Source organism: Pteropus vampyrus, unplaced genomic scaffold (assembly GCF_000151845.1).
Source record: "Pteropus vampyrus isolate Shadow unplaced genomic scaffold, Pvam_2.0 Scaffold404, whole genome shotgun sequence".
Taxonomy (NCBI): Eukaryota; Metazoa; Chordata; class Mammalia; order Chiroptera; family Pteropodidae; genus Pteropus; species Pteropus vampyrus.
The window spans coordinates 1,726,323-1,746,399 of record NW_011889185.1 but is presented as its reverse complement, the minus strand read 5'-3'; the positions used below and the strand labels follow the sequence as shown (position 1 = coordinate 1,746,399).

Genomic DNA, 20,077 nt, shown 5'->3' with positions numbered 1-20,077 from the left:
TTTTTTTTTGTTTTTCAAAAGTTCTGATTTTGTTTCATAGTTATGATATATTTCTGAGGATATTAATGGTAGTTTGAAGTTTTCTTCTTGTTTCCTCTGTTTCCTCTAAGTTGCTCTTTCTGTTTGTTTTGATATCTTTAAAATTAGAAACTCTTCTCCAGACATCTTGGGAATTTGGTTGTCTACTCATGATTAAGAATAGAGCAGTAGTTCTCAGTTGGTGTAGTTTGCCGCCACCCCCCCCCCACAGGGGACATTTAACAATGTCTGGAGATATTTTAGTTGTCAAAACTGGGTGAGGGAGTGCTACTGGCATCTAGCAGGTAGAGGCTGGGGATGCTGTTAAGCGTCCTACAGTGCCCAGGACATTTTCACACAACCAAGGACTATGCAGTCCAAAATGTCAATAGTACCAAGATTGGAAAGCTGCAGTAGAGGGACTGAAAGCTGATTGAGAGCTCTAAACTTGCAGGCAGAATTTACTGACTTTGGGTTTCGAGGGAGGATGATCTGGTTGAGCAGTCTGAACAACTTCATGTCATTATCTTTAGGCCTTTCCTTCTCAGATGGGTATATATTCAGTAGAAAATCTTTCCTCTCTTGCCTGAAGGGTAAAGATTTAGCTCTGACGTTCCCTGCTGTTAAGGGGAAAAGAGGCTAGGGCTGTCTGCATTCAGTTTGTGTGACGTGATCACATAATCCCCTTGATTTCCATATAGTACCCACTTCCTCAACTGCCTGTGTCCCCAGTTCTAAGACTAGGTGTTTTACCCTCTCTAGAGAATGGACCTCTATGAGGATGAGGGTGGAGCACTTACTCAGTGGCAAGAGGTAAGGAGGGGCTCCAGGACTCTAACTTCCTCTCTAATAGATTTCATTCAGACCTTGTTATTTTAGCTCACCCTTTCTCTCTAGTTTGAAAGATTATCTGGTGCTACCAGTTAAATGCTTCTTGAGGATTGTATAGAGTAAATGGGTTTGATTCTGAACTTTTCTTCTTTTCTCTTTGCAATTCAACTTTCCCATGTGTGCTAAACCAGTTAACAATTACTCTGCTTTCTTGCTTCTCAATTTTGATTATTACTGTTGTTGCCTCTTGTTCTCCTAGTCCTTAAAAAAATTTTTTAACCTTTTTGATATCGTTTTAGTAGGGTTTGGAGGAGAAAATAAATTAGATGCATCGTGCTAAATCTATCCTATTTCCTGGAAACCAACATACTGTAGTATTTCTTTTAATTCTAGCACCTTTCTAATATAGTTACTTTGGGTATCACCATTTTTTATTTCCTAGACTTAACCTTTCTTGACATTAATGAAAACTAAAGATCATTTTGTGTCAGCATAGAGATACAGCTGCATTCTTTTCAAAACCTTAGAGATATTACAGTATTCATTGTAACATATTCACTTGTAACATATTCTGGTTTAATTGACCTTTTACTTAAAACATAGAATTCTGCAAGCAGCCACCTGTCTCAAGTACCACAATCCCAGTCAATATTCAGTATTCTTAAAGAACTGAATAAAGAATATATATTTCATCAAATCTGAAATGCCATTAATTATTTTATTCCATTTTGATTAATACCCTGGCCAGAATTAGTGGAAATATGAGAAAGATGGTAGTTTATGATGATGGCTTACAACTATCTCTGTCAGTATTTCCCCCACATAAATACTCAAGAATTGAATGTACCATAGATTAAAAAAATTTAAACATGAAATTTCAAACATCAAAAAAGTTTAGGCCAGACCGAAACCTAGGCCTTCTGAATTTTTGCTGCTCCTTAAACTATTCAAGTATATTTAATAAATTTCATATAGTAGATATTTTATATATACTTTATTATATCCCACCTTTTTATTTTATTTTGTATTTCAGGTGTACAGCACAGTTGTTAAACATTTATATAATTTATGAAATGATCCCCCCTGATTACTCTGGTACCTACCTGGCACCATATATAGTTATTACAATATTATCGATTAGATTCTCTATGCTGTACTCCACATCCCCGTGACTATTTTGTAACTACCAATTTGTACTTCTTAATCTCTTCACCTTTTCACACAACCCCCCTTCCATCTGTATCTATGAGTCTGTTTTCATTGTTTATTTTGTTCCTTAGATTCTACATATAAGTGAAATCACATGGTATTTCTCGTTCTCATCTGACTTATTTCACTTAGTGTAATGTCCTCTAGGTCCATCCATGTTGTTGCAAATAGTAAGATTTCATTTTTTACAGCTGAGTAATATATTTTTGTATAATGTGCCATAACTTCTTTATCCAGTCGTCTATTGATGGGCACTTAGATTCCTTCCATATCATAGCTATTGTGAATAGCACTGCAGTGAACAGAGGGTGCATAAATCTTTTCGAATTAGTGTTTTGGTTTTCTTTGGATAAATACCCAGAAATGCAATTGCTGGGTCATAGGTAGTTCTATTTTTAAATTTTTGAGGAATCTCCAAACTGTTTTCCATAGTGGCTGCACCAATTTGCAATCCCACCAACAGTGTATGAAGGTTCCTTTTTCTCCACATCCTTGCCAACACTTATTGTTTTTTGATTTATTGATGATAGCCCTTCTGACAGGTGTGAGATGATATTTCATTGTGGTTTTAATTTGCATTTCTCTGATGATGAGTGATCTTGAGCATCTTCTCATATGTCTGTTGGCCACCTGTATGTCCTCTTTGGAGAAATACCTATTCAGGTCTTCTGCTTGTTTTTTAATTGGAATTTTTTTGGTTGAGTTATACGAGTTCCTTATAAATTTTGGATATTAAACCCTTATAAGATGTGTCATAGGCAAATATCTTCTCCCATTCAGTCAGTTGTCTTTGTTTTGTTACATCCCATTCCCCTTTTTAAGATGGGAAACCAAGCCAGATTTTTTTTGTAGCCTGCCTCTTTGTAATTACAAATAAATGTAATCGAGTACTACTAAAATTATAGATGCTGTATACTCATTTAAATATCAGATTCCACTGAGTTTCTAGTTTGATGGATTAAATCACACATGAGAAAACTTAAAATATATTTCAGTCCCTTTTTAGTGTACTAAATTTGTTTCACCTTTGCCAACCCTCTGGATGTCACTGAAGGACAGAAGACCCTTGAAAATGCTTTACTTGTGACCTGTCTTTGAGTCATCAATAATTTATAGATAAACTCATTTTCTTTGCCTTGCATTATAAAATTAGCATAAAGAATTGAGGATTTGATTTGATTTTTATTCACAGATTTAAACATATTTCTTTTCTCTTTTTTTTTGGTCTCAGTATTCTCTTTTCTCTCCCTTCTTCCTACCTTTCTTCATTTTACTATTACTAACGGTGGAAGGGGAGAAGCTATGCTTTCTTCCTCATCTTTGTTCAAACAGGAAAAATTAAAGAATTGACTCAGTTGACCACAGATAATCCCACATACAGATCTCTGAAAGTTTCCAAAAAGATGTAGTGAAATGAAGCACACTACACAAACATATATAGAGAGAGAGTCCCAAGGGTTTATGTGTGAACAAAAAACAATTACGTTAAGCTTTTCTCGAAATTACTTGCTATTGTCAGGGTAAAAGATCAAAAGTAAGACATCTAGATTGAAAGTGAAAACATTTGTGGGAGTCCTGTCTCACTTCGTTATATTATCTTGTCATAGAGGAAAATCTTTGAATAGTTCTGAGTGATTATCAAAAAGGTTCTCTTTCTATAGAGTTCTGAAAGGTATGTTATTACTATTTCTTTTCCTTCTGGGTTAGCTTTGTTAAGTTGCTTCAAGAGAGAGATTTGAAGCTGTGGTGTAATCGATGTCCTGATGATGGCATGGTGAAATCAACTAATTCATATGGTCTCAGAGAAATGTTTAAGTCTGGGTTAGATTATATTTTTTTGCTTGTCCTCTAATTGAAAGAAAAAAGGCAAACATACTTTAAGGCAAGCAGTATTCCAAGTATCCTAGTGTAAATGAAGATTCTTTATCTGCTGATTTACCACATGCATCCAAGTATACTGTTTTTACCTGTAAAAACCAACAAGGGTGCATTGTTTTGTTCTTTTCTTTTCCTAAGGAGGGGGAAATACACACATGCATACGTGTACATGTGTGTATTTAATGACTTAAACCATACTAGCCTTCAAATAAACTATAGTATATTGCTATTGCATTCTGTATTATTAAATAGTCTGTTCAAGCATATACAAATCTATCTTTGGATTATCTTTAGTTCAGGCACTTATTTGATAACTACTAATCATAAGGAACTATGTGTGTGCATGTGTGTAGGTTTTAATGCCTCGGCCTGGGCCTTGGCATTTTATCATTGATCCCAGTTGATTCAATTATATGACCTATATTGAGAGCCACAAATTCAGATTGAGGAGAGGACTGGGTAGGTAAATGAAGATGACCAGTGGTGTTCTGCTGGTAGAAATTACTTCCTTTTCTATGGCAGTTTAGAACAATTCTGATTTGAAGTTTGAGGATTTCTCTGTGACTTCTGGTGAGACTGTAGTGGTTGTTGGAGACCAAATCATGCAGGACTTTCTCTTTGTAAAATGCCTATTCAAGTATTTTGCCCAGATTTTATTAGAGTGTTTTTCTTTTATTTTTCTTAGGAATTATTTATATAATTTGGTTTTCAATTAAATGTATGTATTGCACATACCTTCTCTCTTTAGGATTTTAAGCAGAAACTAATATAAGATTTTCATTTTTAAATCATCAATGCAAAAATGAATTGGAGAAACAAGTTTTTCAGTAGTTCTGGTAGAAAATGGTAGTAGCTTAGACCAGGGTATCAGACATGGAAAGAAGCAGACAGGGTTAAGAGATATTTGAGATAAACTCAATAGGACTTGTTAGTGAAGATTAGAAAAGTGGTGGATAAGATGAGAGGAAGGGGTCAAGAATTACTTAAGTTTCTGGTTCAAAATATAAAAGCTATGTATATTGCTAATGATCGATTTCTTATTTTAAGATGTTGATAATATGTATAGAATATTACAAACGTTATTTGCCTTGAATATAAGAATACTGTTTAGAATTTTTTAGAGTCATTTTGAAGTGCAAATTTGTTTTTCATTTTTCTGGTTTAATTTCAAATTATGACTTGCTTACCTCATGAATTATAGAAAAATGTGTTCAAATTACATTATTTAAACTTGATTTTGAAAACTATAGCTATAGTAGACAATGAAATATCAGTAAGATGTTGAAGGGAAATAGGAACTTAAGAAAATCAACAAATTAAACTTCGCTTTTTTTTTTTCAGGGGTCCCTTCAGTGTTGTACGACGATGTATCAACAGAGAAACTGGGCAACAATTTGCTGTAAAAATTGTTGATGTAGCCAAGTTCACATCAAGTCCAGGGTTAAGTACAGAAGGTAAGAGATGGATTTCAAGTAAGTTATTTGATGTCTGGCTTTATTTCATCTCCAAAATCCATTTATCAACCTAACCTTCATCTGGGGGTGGGGAAGCAGAGGGTGTAATGTAGTGGGATGTGGGTGGAGACAGTTTAAACTCTGTTCTAGTTTGTCAGAGTTTGAGAACATAGTATTTGAAAGATAGATAGAGTGATTTATGGACTTAAAAAGTCACCTAGGATTGCTTATGGGCCTGTTTTCTTAATAGGAAGAAAGTGAAATCAGAACATATATTTTTTAGGGTCTAATTTTGAGTCCGATGGTATGGAACATGGGGTGGGAAGGGAGCAAGGGAAAATAATGGCAAAGATATGATAATTGCAGATTCAGAAGAAACAAAGATGTATTTTCTTTAAATTCCTAATTTACTACCTTTAGGAATATGATGTAATAGAACTAGAAGACTCATATATCACCTTTGGCTTTGGCTTAAGTGTATATGTGAGAATTTGAAAGATCAGTACTGTTAGGGCTTACAGGACTTAAAATTTTGTTTCAAGGCATTGATATGGGAGATCATATTTATGAATATTTATACACAATATGTAATCATTTTTAAATTATTTATTTTTTACAGTTTTTTAAGCCACAGTTTCAGGTAGCTATGATTCACATGTGCTAATACTTCAGATGGTACAGTTATTATATTAAGTTTTCTAATTAGCCTGTCTTCTAACTTTAGACTTTTTCACAGTCCAGTAAAAGACATATCCTTCTTTAGTCCTTTCCTTTTTAATCCTAAGAGCAGTGTAGTCAATAGTTTAATTGGAAAAGCTAAGGCAGAGTAGCCTATTTATCTTTTATCCAGTTATCTTAACTTTGGGAAGTAAAAGACCACATAGTATGAGCTCCAGGTTAATCTATTCCTGCAGATTTTTTTTCAGGATCATTACTTTTAAATACTTTTGTAACCCTTTGAATTATTATTATCCACATACTGATTATAAAAGATTCCTAGAGGTTGTTACCCATAAAGAATCACTAACTGATTTTTATAGTGCTTTAATCTTTAAAATCTTTTGATTAGATTTAGAGATTTTCTATCTTATGGTTTCGTACTCTGGAATTGGCTATTACTTTTACATACAAATTATTTTATAAATTTAGCAGAATTTAAAATTTACTTCTAAGCCAGTTTTACAACTAAATTATGTTTTTAAAAACTTTTTAACTGCATTTAAGTTTAATATGCAGTATTTGATTTTTTATACCTCAGTTGCCAACTAAGAAAGAAAATTTTCCTGAGTATTAAGGTAATTTTGTATAAACCTAGTTTTCTCTTAAATGTTCTGATACTGTTGATGAACTTAGTAAGATTCCAGTTTAAAATCACAAGTCTAAATCAATTACTCAGTATACCTATATTGATTTAGTTCAGCAATATACCTAATTCTGAATCTCTTCAGGCTAAAGACATTTTTGGAGAGACAATTACTTTCTCAGTTGGCTGAGGTTGTTTATTGACAGATTTCTTCAGCAAGGGATCTCTGGAGCTACAGTCTCAGACTGCCAGGCTGAACCTCTTTTGGTTGTCACCTCTTAAGAGAGTCAAATGCCAAACTTTAAAAAAAAAAAAGAGGAGGTTGGCATGTAGTCAGTGTCTCTCGTTTAAAGCTTACCTCTTTACCTAATATAATACGTGGGAAATTGTAGCTTGCTCCTTCATTGCTTCGGCATTGCTTTGGCTATATAAATGTCTTCAAGTCTTTTTCTGAAGACAAGGCCAGTTAATTCCATTGATCCTATATGGTAGGGCTACAAACTATAGATATTAAATGATATCCAGTTGACTTTTGCATATTACACATGGCTTTATCTGGTTTTCATCAGAGTTCAGTGTTATTCATATGAAAATGTGCAATTGGTAGTTTATATTTATGGCCCAAAAATGTAGTGTCTCCATCTTCTTTAGCACAGTGACTCACAATGACTAAGAAACAGAATCAAAAATGTCATCTTTATAGCAAAACACCTGACCTAGAGGCAGTAAGAATAAATAGGATGGATTGATTAAGAGATACTGAGGAGACAAATTTGGCAGACTTGGTGATAATTCAGTTGTGAATCTAAAAGGGAAATTGAAGGCACTTTTTTTTTAGCTTAAGCAATTAGGTGGACAGTGATGTAAAAAACCAGATAGAGCATATTGGAAGGGGAAGAATAAATTTGAAATGAATTGAGTTCAATTTTAGATATATTGAAGGTAAGGTACAATAGACACATAAGTGTTGACATCTGACAGGAATTTGGATATATGGGCCTGGAGCTTAAGAGAAGATTTGCTTAGGAGAAAATAGACTTTAGAATAAACCACATATAAATGGCATTTGAAATTATAACAGATGAAAAATTCAAAGATATGGGTTGAGTAAAAAGAAGTGAGTCAGGAACAAAAACTCAAGGAACATCAACACTTAAGGAGAAGGTAGAGAAAGAGGATTTACAAAAGAGAGCAATAATAATGGAGGTGTAGGAGAAAAGCCATAAGAATGTAATATCATATGAAATCAAACAATAAAAAATGTTGAGAGAGAAATGACTAAAAAGAAATTTTATCTCTATCTTTTCCTCTTTTTTTTTTTGCAATGGTGTTCCCATACCTTTCTCTGCTCATGTTCACACTAGCTTACTTTATTCTAATTTGAACACATTTTATTCTAAGATATATATAAGAAATGACAAATTATTCATTTCATTCATTATATAAAACCTCTTTGAACAGTGTCCCCCACTCCCAACTTCTTTTAGCTCTTTTCCAGTCACTACAGACAAAACATTGTATCCCCATTGCCCATCCAGGTCGTTTATGAATTGTTAGGGTCCAAAAATGACCTCAATCATGGCTAAGCATAGGAGATTCTGTATTAACAAGAAACATATTTTGAAGCGAAATTTCATGCAACAAAAAGTCATCTATACATTCAAATAGAGATATCTAAATACCTGTATTTACTCTTATATGCTCTTCTAAATAAGCCTGTCTCTCAAGCAACAGATAATTAATTTTACTTTTACTTTTCTTTTTTTTTTATTATTTAATTTTGTGGTTTACTTGATCTTTGTCATTGCCCTAATGTTTTTTCTTGTTTTCTTAGTGCATTTGTATTTAAATACATTATTGAGTAAAATAGGTTTTGTAATGGGTCACCTGGGAACCTAGCATATCCTGTATTTTTGGATCAGTCATTCTGATGCAAAGACAAATAAAAAGAACACCTACTCTTGAGACTTACAGTTTTATAGTCTCTAGCCATTATTTCTAATATTGTTTTTATAAGAAAGATGTAATAAATTCTAAATACGTAATCCATATGTTAGCTTTTAAAATGAAATATGTACATTAGTTGGAGTCTAGTTATATACGTTTTTACATTTTAAATTCTTATTGCTCTACTGAAGATCTGTTCTCTATTTTTCCCATTGGTATCATAATTCTTTATTCAGCAGGGGTTCTTTTAGACTGCAGGATATCCAGGAACCTTTTAAATCATAAGGAGAATTATATATATTATTATGTATTATACATATTTTTATATATATATATAAATATTTTTTAAATAAATATAAATATTTTATAAATATTTTATATATATATATAAAATATATATATATATAAAATATATATATATATAAAATATATATATATATATATATATATATATATATATATATATATTTCCCCCCCAGGAAGAAAGTCCACAGCTTTTTTTAGATTCCTATGAAGGCATATTATTCCTAAATGGTTCAGAACTACTTCTTTCACATGTACGAAAAAGTCATTGATGCTTATGAATATGACATGAATAAGACATTTCTTTTTAGTGAACTCTGGGTGAATTTATACTATGAAATTACTTCAGATTGCAGGATTTTTCATACTTACATGAACAACTCCATGAATGAAATTCCTTGATTATTATCTTAAACTTTTAATTAATACACATTTTATCTCTTACTCTACTGAGCCACTAATTAAATTTGACTTTTTTATTTTAAAAATAGGTATCAAAATTAATTCAGGTAAATAGTCATAAGGAAATTTAAAGAAGATAAGATGTATAGAACTGGAAACTGAATTGACAGAATTCCGAGATCTTGAAGGGATTCAGTTCTTTATGGTTTAATTTTGAAAGTTCGAAAATGGTGGTTTTATTTTGGAATATTATTAAGTTGTCTTCTGGAAAGAATATAGATTAGGTTCCAGTTTGCTTAGTCTCCAGGAATATCTCACGCTAAAAGTTCCAGATAGCAAATGAGATCAGCAAAATTGGAGGAGTAAAGATCTTTAACAATTTTCATCTCTATAAAAGCAAGGGGAAAACTGGCAAAAATTGTTATAATCAACTTTTTCAGAATGCTGGAAATTAACCAAAGGCTTGTAGCTATCCAGGAAGAATTAGTCAAGGGGAAAAAAAAGGTGATTCTTGATAAGAACAGTGAGCTTGTGGCATTTTAACTTGCCCCATTCCCATTCTCCTCTCTCCAGCTCCAGAATAACCTTGAAAACAAACAGTTCACAATCGTGGTGAAAACCAGGAGCCTGGTTGCCACTAGAGGAGGCAGAACAGAGGTGGAACAGCTTCAAAGCCTCATGCCCAGGAAATTGTCATTATGACCTGTCTGGTAGTTTCCTGGGAGACCGTACTTGCAAGGCTTGTCTTTATTTGGCCTGACTTGTAGGTCACCTGCTGTAAAAAAAAAAAAAAATTTCCAAGGGCATTTGTTGAAAATTTTTAGAGGCAGTTATTTAACTTCACAACTGCATGAGGTAAAAGATAACAAAACTCTAACCTAAAAGCTTAAAAATAAAAGCTGGGTAATGAGATGTCTATAGGGGTCTTGAAAAGCTACAACATATCCATGGGGATCAAGAAGACCGTGCACATGTGTAGGATTGTACACATGCTCAGGAAAGACCTAAAAAGGCCTTAAGCGTTCAACTCTGGCTGACTTTCAGGCTGTGCAACCAGGAATTAAATGCTAAGGCAGAGTTGTCAACTCCCGGACTGAGTTTTGAAGGTATCTCATACACACACACACACACACACACACACACACACACACACACACACAACCTGTGAACAAAGACTAAGCTCGCCAAGCAGAATTAATGGCCACAAACAATGAAGAATGCAGACTTTACAGAATTAGTTCCAAAAAGTCACTAAACAAATAAACAGGAGCAAAAATAAATAGCAACAGTAACAACAAATCCTGGAGGCGGGGAGATCTAATTTTCAGAGTTGACACATTTAAAATGTCTAGTCTTCAACGAAAATTTATGAGACATGTAAAGAAACAAGAAAGTATGACTCATTAACAAGGTAAAAAACAGTAAATAGAAACTATCCCTGAGCAAACCCATATATCGAACTTACTAGAAAAATAGTTTAAGTCAGCTATTTTAAATTCATTCAAAGAAATAAAGGAAACCATGTCTAAAAAGCTAATGCAGAAGTATGAGAATGATATCTCACCATATAGAAACTATGAATAAAGTCATAGAAATTATTTAAAAAGAAAACCAAGTAGAAATTATGGAGTTGAAAATAATGATAAAAATGAAAATTCAGTGGAGGATCTCAACAACAAATTATAACAGGCAACAGAAAGAATTAATATCTTGAAGATAGGTCCATTAAGATTATTTAGTTTGAGAAACAGAAGGGAAAAAATTTAGTGAAATTAGCAGAGCCTCAGACACCTGTGGGATAACAGCAAGCATATCAACATGTGCATAACTGGGTTCCCAGACAAAGAGAAATGGATAGGTGGAATATTTGAATAAATAATGGCCAGAACTTCCCCAAATCTGATGAAAAACATAAATCTACATATCCAAGAAGTTCACAAACTCCAAGTAAGATAAACTCAAGGATACATTGTAATCAAACTGCCAAAAGCAACAGACAGGAGCGTATCTAAAAAACAAGAGAGAAGCAACTCATCACATACAAGGGGTCCTCAATAAGATTAACAGCAGATTTCTCATCAGAAACCATGGAGGCCAGAAGACACTGGGATAACATATTCAAAATTATGAAAGAAGATCGTCTACCAAGAATTCTTTATCCAGCAAAACCATAGCTCAAAAATGAAGGATAAATTAAGACATTCCAAAATAAACAAAAGAGAAAATTCGTCTCTAGCAGACCTGCCCCAAGAATAGTAAAAGTAGTCCTTTAGGCTCAAAAGAAAACACTAGATAGTAACTAAAACCATAAGAGGAAATTAAGAGCACCAGTAGAAGTAATCGCATATATAAATATAAAAAACAGTATAAATGTATTTTTTATTGTAATTTTTTTCTCCTGATGTAAGAGACAACTGCATAAAGTAAAAATTATACATCTGTGTCGATGGGCATAAAAACGTATAAAAATGTAATTGGAATGAAAATGACAGCACAGAGAAGGGAATGGAACTAAATAGAATCAAAGTGCTTATATATTGAGATTAAGTTTATATCAATTGGATCTAGATTATTATAAGATGTTGTTATTCCCAAGTCAAGCAATAAGAAAATGACCCCTCCAAAATAGTAAAAATTATAAAATACAAGAGAATTAAACAGGTATACTACAAAATATCTTTTTAACACAAAAGAAGGCAGTAATAGAGGAATACAGGAACAAAAAAGACATATAAAAACAAGTAGAAAAATATTAAATATAAATTTTACCTTGTCAGTAATTATATTAAATGTAAGTGAATTAAACACTCCAGTTAAAATGCAGAGATTGGGAGAATGGATGAAAAACATGACCCAATTATATGCTGTCTATTGAGACATTGTAGATTCAAAGACATAAATAGGTTGAAAGTAAATGAATAGAAAAAGATGTGCCATGCAAACAGTAACCAGAAGAGATCTGGAGTGGCTATAGTAATATCAGATAACATAGACGTTAAAACAGAAATCATTACTAGAGATAAAGGACATTTTATAATGAATCAAGGGTCCATCCATCAAAAAGTTATAACAATTATATATGCACCTTACAACAGAGCCCCAAAATGCATGAAACAAAAAAGGCAGAATTGAAGGGGAAAATAGACAATTCAACAATAATAATTTGAGACTTTAATGTCCAACTCTCAATTATGGATACAACGACTAGCCTTAAGATCAACAAAGAAAGAGAAGACTTGAACAACACTATAAACCAACTAGACCTAATAGACATGTGTAGAACACCGCTCAACAACAGAATACACATTTTTCTCAAGTGCACATAGAACATTAGGTAGGATAGACTATATATTAGTCCATCAAATATGTCTCAATAAATTTAAAAGTATTGAAATCACACAAAGTATCTTCTCTGACCACAAAGGAATTGAATTAGAAATCACAAATATGTGGAAATAAAACCACGTACTACTAAATAGCCAATGGGTCAAAGAAGAAATTGAAAGGAAAAATCAAAAATACTTTGAGATGGGTGAAAACAAAAACACAAAGTACCAAAGTTCATGGGATGCAGCAAAAGCAGTGATTAGAGGGAAATTTATCATTGTAAATGTCTATATGGAAAAAAGGAGAAAGATCTCAAATCAATAACCTAATCTTCTACTTAAAGAAACTAGAAAATAAATCCAAAGCCAAAGCAGGCAGCAAGAATGAAATAGTAAAGACGAAAGAAGAAATAAAGAATACAAAGATAGAGAAAATCAATAGAACTAAAAGTTGTTTCTTTGAAAAGACAAAAAATTGAGTGCCCTTTATCTAGACTGATCAATAAAAAAGAGATATTATTTAAATAAAATCAGGAATGAAGAAGGGTACATTACTATTGACATTACAAAAAGGATTATAAGAGAATGCTACAATTTTGTTCCAACAGATTAGTTAACCTAGATGAAATAGACTAATTTCTAGAAAAAGGGAAATTACCAAAACTGATTCAAGAAGAAATGGAATATCTTAATGGACCTTTAATAAGCAGAGACTGAAACTGTAATCCAAAACTTCTATGAAGAAGAGTTCAGGCCCAGGTGACTTTTGGTGACTTGTACTATACATTTAAAGAAATAATGTCATTCCTTCACCAATTTTTCTAAAAAATTAGGAGGAACACTTTTTAACTTAGTCTGTGAGGGCTAATACCAAAACTAAATGAAGACACCACAAGAAAAGAAAAATACAAAGCGGTTTCACTTTTGAATACAAACACACTTGTCCTCAAGAAGATACTAGCAGACCAAATCCAGCAACATACAAAATGTTTTATAGTCTTTCAAAAAGTTAAAGACAGAGTTACCATATGACCCAGGAGTTTTACTCTTAGGCCTATATCCAAGAGAAATAAAACATGTCCACATAAAACCTTGTATATGAATATTCATAGCAGCATTATTCATAATAGCCAAGAAGTGGAACTTAAATGTCTATCAGCTGATGAAGTTAAACAAAATATGGTATAGCCAAACAATGAAATATTTATGCAGCCATAAAAAGAAATGGAATGCTGATATAAGCTACAATATGGATGAACCTTGAATACATTATGCTAAGTGAAAAGCTCGTCATAAGAGATCACATATTGTATATTCCATTCATATGAAATGTCAAGAATAAATAAATCTATAGTGACAGAAGAAAGAATAGTGGCTGCCAGGGTCTGGAGAAAGGCAAGAATGGAGAGTATCTTCTAATGGATATGGGATTTCTTTTTGAAGTGATTAAATGTTCAGAAATTGAATGTGGTGATTGCATGACTGTGGATACACTAAAATCCATTAAATTGTACCTTTTGTGGGCAAATTATATGATATGTTAGTTATATCTCAAAAAAAAGATATTTTTAAAGTATTATATACTGTGAGTTAATGAGGTTTATCCTAGAAATGCATGCTTGGTTGAACATTTTAAAAAATTGAATGTAATATAGATTATTAATAGAATGCTGGATAAAATCACACAATCATCTCAATAGATACAGAAAAAAGCATTTAACAAAATCCAACACCCTTTCATAATAAAAACATTCAATAAAACTGTGAATAGAAAACTTCTTCAACATGATAAAAAGCATCTAAAAAAAAACAATGGCTAACTTCATATTTAATAGAATAAGATCGAATGCTTTCCCCTTAAGATCAGGAATAAGACAAAGATGTTTGCTCTTGGCACTTTTATTCAGCATTGTACTGATAATTTTAATCAGGCAAATTATGTAAAAAAAAAAAAAAAAGAAATAAAAGGCATCCAGATTGGAAAGGAAGAAACAAAACTTCTGTTCACAGAGGACGTGATCATGTATTTAGAACATCCTAAGGAATCCACAACAACTATTTGATATAATAAATGTGTTTAGAAAGATTGCAGGATAGGATCACTGTATAGAAATCAGTTGTATATCTGTACATCAGCTGTGAAAAATCTAAAAATGAAATTATGGGGAAACAGTTCCACTTAACATAGCATTGAAAAGAATAAAATACTTAGGATTATATTCAACCAAGGAAGTATAGTACTTGCAAATTGAAAAGTATAAAATATAATTGAAAAAAATTAAGGATATATGTAGTATATGCAAAGGCCTTCCATGTTCATCAGTCAGAAGACTTAATCTTATTAAGATGGCAGTACTTGCTAAATTGATTAACAGAGTCAATGCAATCCCTGTCAAAATCCTTACCATCATTTTTGCAGAAATTGACACGCTGATCTTAAAATTCACATAGAAAAGCGAGGGATTCCAAATAGCCATAACAATATTGAGAGAAAATGGACAAAGTTGGAGGACTCACATTTACTGATTTCAAAATTTCCTGCAAAGCTACATTAATACACATAGTGTGGTACTGGTATAACGATTTACATGTAGATCAATGAAATTGAATTAAGAGTTCAGTAATAAATCATACACTTACATTCAAATGATTTTCAACAGCAGTGCCAAGATAGCTCAATAGAGAAAGAATAGTCTCTTTAAAACAGCGGTATTAGGACAACTGAACAAATGCATGAAGATGGACCTCTTCTGCATATTATATATGAAAATTAACTCAAAATAGATCAGTGATCTAAATGTAAGATAAAACTATAAAACTTTTAGAAGAAACAGGCATAAATCATGACCTTGGATTAAGCATTGGTTTTATAGATATGAAAACTAGAGCACAAGCAATCAAAGAAAAAAATGGATAATTTGGACTTCAAAATTAAAAATGTTTTTCCTTCAAAAGACACTATTAAGACAATCAAAAGATAAGACAGAATGGAAGAAAATATTTTCAAATCATATGTCTGATAAGGGTCTAGTATCCCAAATAGACAAAGAACTCTTAAAAGCCAACAGTAAAGAACTCAATTAAAAAAAAATAGTTTCGAATAGACATTTTTCTTCAAAAAAGGTTTACAGATGATCAATAAACATGTCAAAAAATGTTCAGCATCATTGGTCCTTAGGGAAATGGAAATAACAACCATAATGAGATACCACTTTACACCCTCTAGGACGGCTATACACAAAGAGACAAACAATAACATTTGTTAGAAAGGCTGTGGAGAAATTGGAACCCTCATACATTGCTGGCAGGAACGTAAAATGGTGCAGCTACTGTGGGAAACAGTTTGGCAGTTTCTTAAAAGTTAAACATACAGTTACCCTATGACCTAGCAATACCATACCTAGGTATATACCCAAGTGTATTGAAAATGTGTTCACTCAAAACTGGTACACAGATGTTCACAGCAACATTATTCATTGTAGGCAAAATGTGGAAATGAACCAAATATTCATCAACTGATGAATGGATAAACAATGGAATATTACTTACAGTGGAATATTATTCCACTCTAGAAAGGAATGAAGGCTACACAAGGCTGATTCAATATTCTAAAATCAATTACTGTAATCCATCATGTCAACAGGCTAAAGAAGAAAATTCACTTGACCATATCAGTAGAGGCAGAAAAATAATTTGACAAAATCCAACACCTATTCATGATAAAATCTTTTGGAAAACTAAGAATAGAGGGGAAATTCTTCACCTTAATAAAGAACATATCCAAATAATACTACCACTAACATTATACTTAATGGTGTGAAACTAGTTGCTTTCTTTTTAAAATTGTGAACAAGGCAAGGAAGTCTGCGCTCACCACTCCTATTCGACATCCTATGTAGAAGTCCCAGCTAATGCAATTAGGATGAGGAAATAAAAGCTATACGGATTTGGAAGGAAGAAAGAAAACTGCCTTTGTTGTCAGATGATATGATTGTCTATGTAGGAAATCCCAAAAAATCTACAACAAAAAAACTCCTGATAAGTGATTATAGCAAGATTTCAGGAAACAGGGTTAATATACTAAAGTCGATTGTTTCTCTATATACCAGCAATGAGCAATTGTAACTTGAAATTTAAAATATAACACCATTACAGTAACACCAAAAATATTGAAATACTTATGTATAAATTTAATACAATGTGTACAAGTTCTATACAAAGAAAACTACAAACTGATGAAAGAAATCAAAGAAGATAAACATAAGTGGAAAGATATTCCATGTTCATGGATAGGAAGACTTACTTCTCAATTTGATACTATAGATTCAATGCAGTCCCATTCAGTTAGCAAATTCATGGATATTAATAAACTGATTCTAAAGTTTTTATGGAAAGACAAAAGACCCAGAATAACCACAAAGAACAGAGTTGGTGGGCTTACACTATATCCATTTCAATACTTACTTTAAAGCTACAGTAATGAAGACAGTGTAATATTTATGAAAGAATAAGCAAAAGAACCATAGACTAGAAAAGAGAGCCCAGAAATAGATCCACACGAATGTAGTCAACTGATATTTAACAAAGTAGCAAAGTCAATCCAATGGAAAAGGGATAGTCTTTTCAATAAACGGTGCTGATACAACTGGACATTCACTTGCAAAAAAATGAATCTAGAATAGACTTTACGTCATTCAGAAAAACTTATTCCAAATGCTTTTCCTTTTAGAATGAGAACAAGACAAGGATGTTCACTCTCACCGTTTTTATTCAGCCTAGTGCTGAAAGTCATCACAATAAAGCAGGAACAGGAAATATAAGCATATAAATTGGAAAGAAGAAATGATACTGTTTCTATTTGCAGATGACATGAAAGTCTATGTACAAAATTCCAAGAATCTACAAAAAAAAAACTCCTATAACTAATAAATGAGTTCATCAATGATATGAGAGAAACATACCAAAATCAATTGTATTTCTGTATATCTGTGTAATAGCAAGAACACCTGGAAACCACAGTTAAAAACAATATTATTTGCAATTACCCAAAACAAAATGAAATTCTTAGGTACAAATCCTATGAAATACGTAGAAGCCTTACATGGTAAAAACTACAAAATTCTGATGAAAGAAATCAAAATCTAAATAAGTGGAGAGATGTACTCTGTTCATGGATTGGAATAATCAACATAGTAAAGATGTCATTTGTCCCCCAAATTTATAGGTTTGCTCCAGTTCTATTTAAAATCACAGGAAGACATGTGGATATAGAAAACTCATGCTAAAATATATATGGAAATGTAAAAGAACACAAATAGTTAAAATAATTTTGAAAAAGTGTAATAAAGTGAGAAGAATCATTCTACCTCATTTTAAGGCTCATATAGCTGTAAGAATTAATATAGTGTGGTACTGGCAAAGAGACACATAGATTGATGAAACAGATTAGATTGCCCAGAAGTAGCCCCACACAAGTTCAGCCCACTGATTTTTGACAAAGGTTCAAACCCAATTCAATGAAGAAAGGGTAGTGTGTTTTAACAAATGGTAGTAAAACAATTGGACATCCATAGACCAAAAATTGAACCTAAGCCTAAATCACACATCTTATATACAAATTAAAGTGGATCATAGAATGACATCAGAAGCATGGTGGAGTAAGGGATCTCCCCGGATCTCACCCCTTGAAATAACAATAAGCTAAACATCTAAATCTCAACAAATAATACCTAACCTGCACACAAGCCAGTCTGAGTGAGTGATCTGTGCATAAGAGCTTCCAAAGGTCAGAAACGTGCGAGTCTGGGGGATAGATTGGGTGGAACAGAGAAACTGCCACATGTATCCAGAGCTCCCTGAAGGAGGAGGAGGAGGGGAGAGTTTGCGGCTGGTCCACTGACCAGCCCTTCCTGAAGGATCAGCGAATTCCACGCAGCAGAGCCCAGAGATCAGGGCAGAAAGCAAAATGGGGACTAACTGCAGGGGGGCAACAGTTGTGTCCTAGCAGCAACCCCCACCCACCAACCCAGAGCTTCTTATCCTCCTAGACTAGCACCGTGGAGACCCAGGGGAATTTGCACAACAATTATTGAGGGGAAAAAAAACATGACTGGTACCACAGACAGATGCTGGGACTGAACGCAGTCAATAGTGGTTTGAAGCATTATTAGCCTCAAAGAAGAGATCTAAGAGGCTTAGATGCCAAAAACTGGAATTCAAAAGAAAACCCCTTAAAACAGGCTAAAGAGAGATGTCTGTATAATAAATCTTTCTGGGGGGCGGGAAGGCAGAGTACACTCCCATTAATGCCCAGGTGGAGAAATAATACATAAAACACCATGAATAACAATGGTGATAAGGCAGCTCAGAAAGAAAGAGAAAAACCTCCAGAAAATAAGCTTAAAGACATAGAAATATGTGATTAAATGACAGAGAGTTCAGGATGGCACTCCTGAAAATAACTCAAATGAGATGCAAGAAAATCTGATCGATAATTCCAAGAAATTAGAATCAAAATAGGCCAACGAAAGTGAGTATTTTTGTAAGGAGATTGAAACTTTGAAAAGGAACCAAATAAAACTTCTGAAGATGAAGAACATATTAAAAGAGATGAAATATGAAAGAGCAAGATTAGGATTAGAGCTGACCCAATGAAGGAGAAAATCAGTGTCGAAGACAGAAATCTAAAAATGACTCATAAGGAAGAAGAGAGAGACCTGAGAATGAAAAAAAAAAAAAAGCCTGAAAGAGCTATACAAGAACTATCTGACACCATTAGGAGAAGCAACATAATAATAATGGGTATACCAGAAGGAGAAGAGAAGGAGAAAGGAACAGAGAGCATATTCAAACAAATAATTGGCAAGAATTACCCAAATCTAAGGAATGAGCTGGATCTGTGAATCCAAGAAGCTGACAAAACACCCAGTTATCCCAATGCAAAAAGCCTTCTCCAACACACATTATATTAAAATTATCAAAAATTAATGACAAAGTATTCTCAAGGCAGCCAGGGAAAAGAAGACAATAACTTGTAAAGGAAAACCCATTAGACTATCTTTAGACTTCTCAGCACAAACCTTACAAGCAAGAAATCAGTGGAACCAAATATTCAAACTTTAAGTGAAAAGAATTACCAACCAAGAATAACGTATCCAGCAAAGCTCTCCTTTTCATATGAAGGAGAAACATAGACCTTTACAGATGTAGAAAAGTTGAGGCAATTCTCCTCTATGAGACCTGCATTACAGGAAATACTGAAGGGCATCAGCCCACTTGGAGCAAAATGACAGAAAAAATACATAACTATGAATAAGACAACTAGCAGGCAGATATAAGTAGGATACTGCGACCCTTACCAGGAACAGGGTATTATAAGCTTAAACATTAAGAAAATAATTGCTATT

At 33.0% G+C, this 20,077-nt stretch overlaps 1 protein-coding gene across 5 annotated transcripts in view; it reads left to right on the top strand.

Annotated features, from left to right (window-relative positions):
* The window catches only part of CASK (calcium/calmodulin dependent serine protein kinase), a 412,162-nt gene that overhangs the window by 71,587 nt on the left and 320,498 nt on the right, over window positions 1-20,077 (top strand). For 3 of the 5 annotated variants that reach the window (XM_023523710.1, XM_023523708.1, XM_023523707.1), the window contains exon 2: window positions 5,278-5,408. In XM_023523710.1, the coding sequence (XP_023379478.1) occupies window positions 5,278-5,408 (131 nt within the window). The remainder of the gene's footprint in view (window positions 1-5,277; window positions 5,409-20,077) is intronic. The other 2 variants (XM_011380759.2, XM_011380758.2) reach the window with 1 other exon arrangement.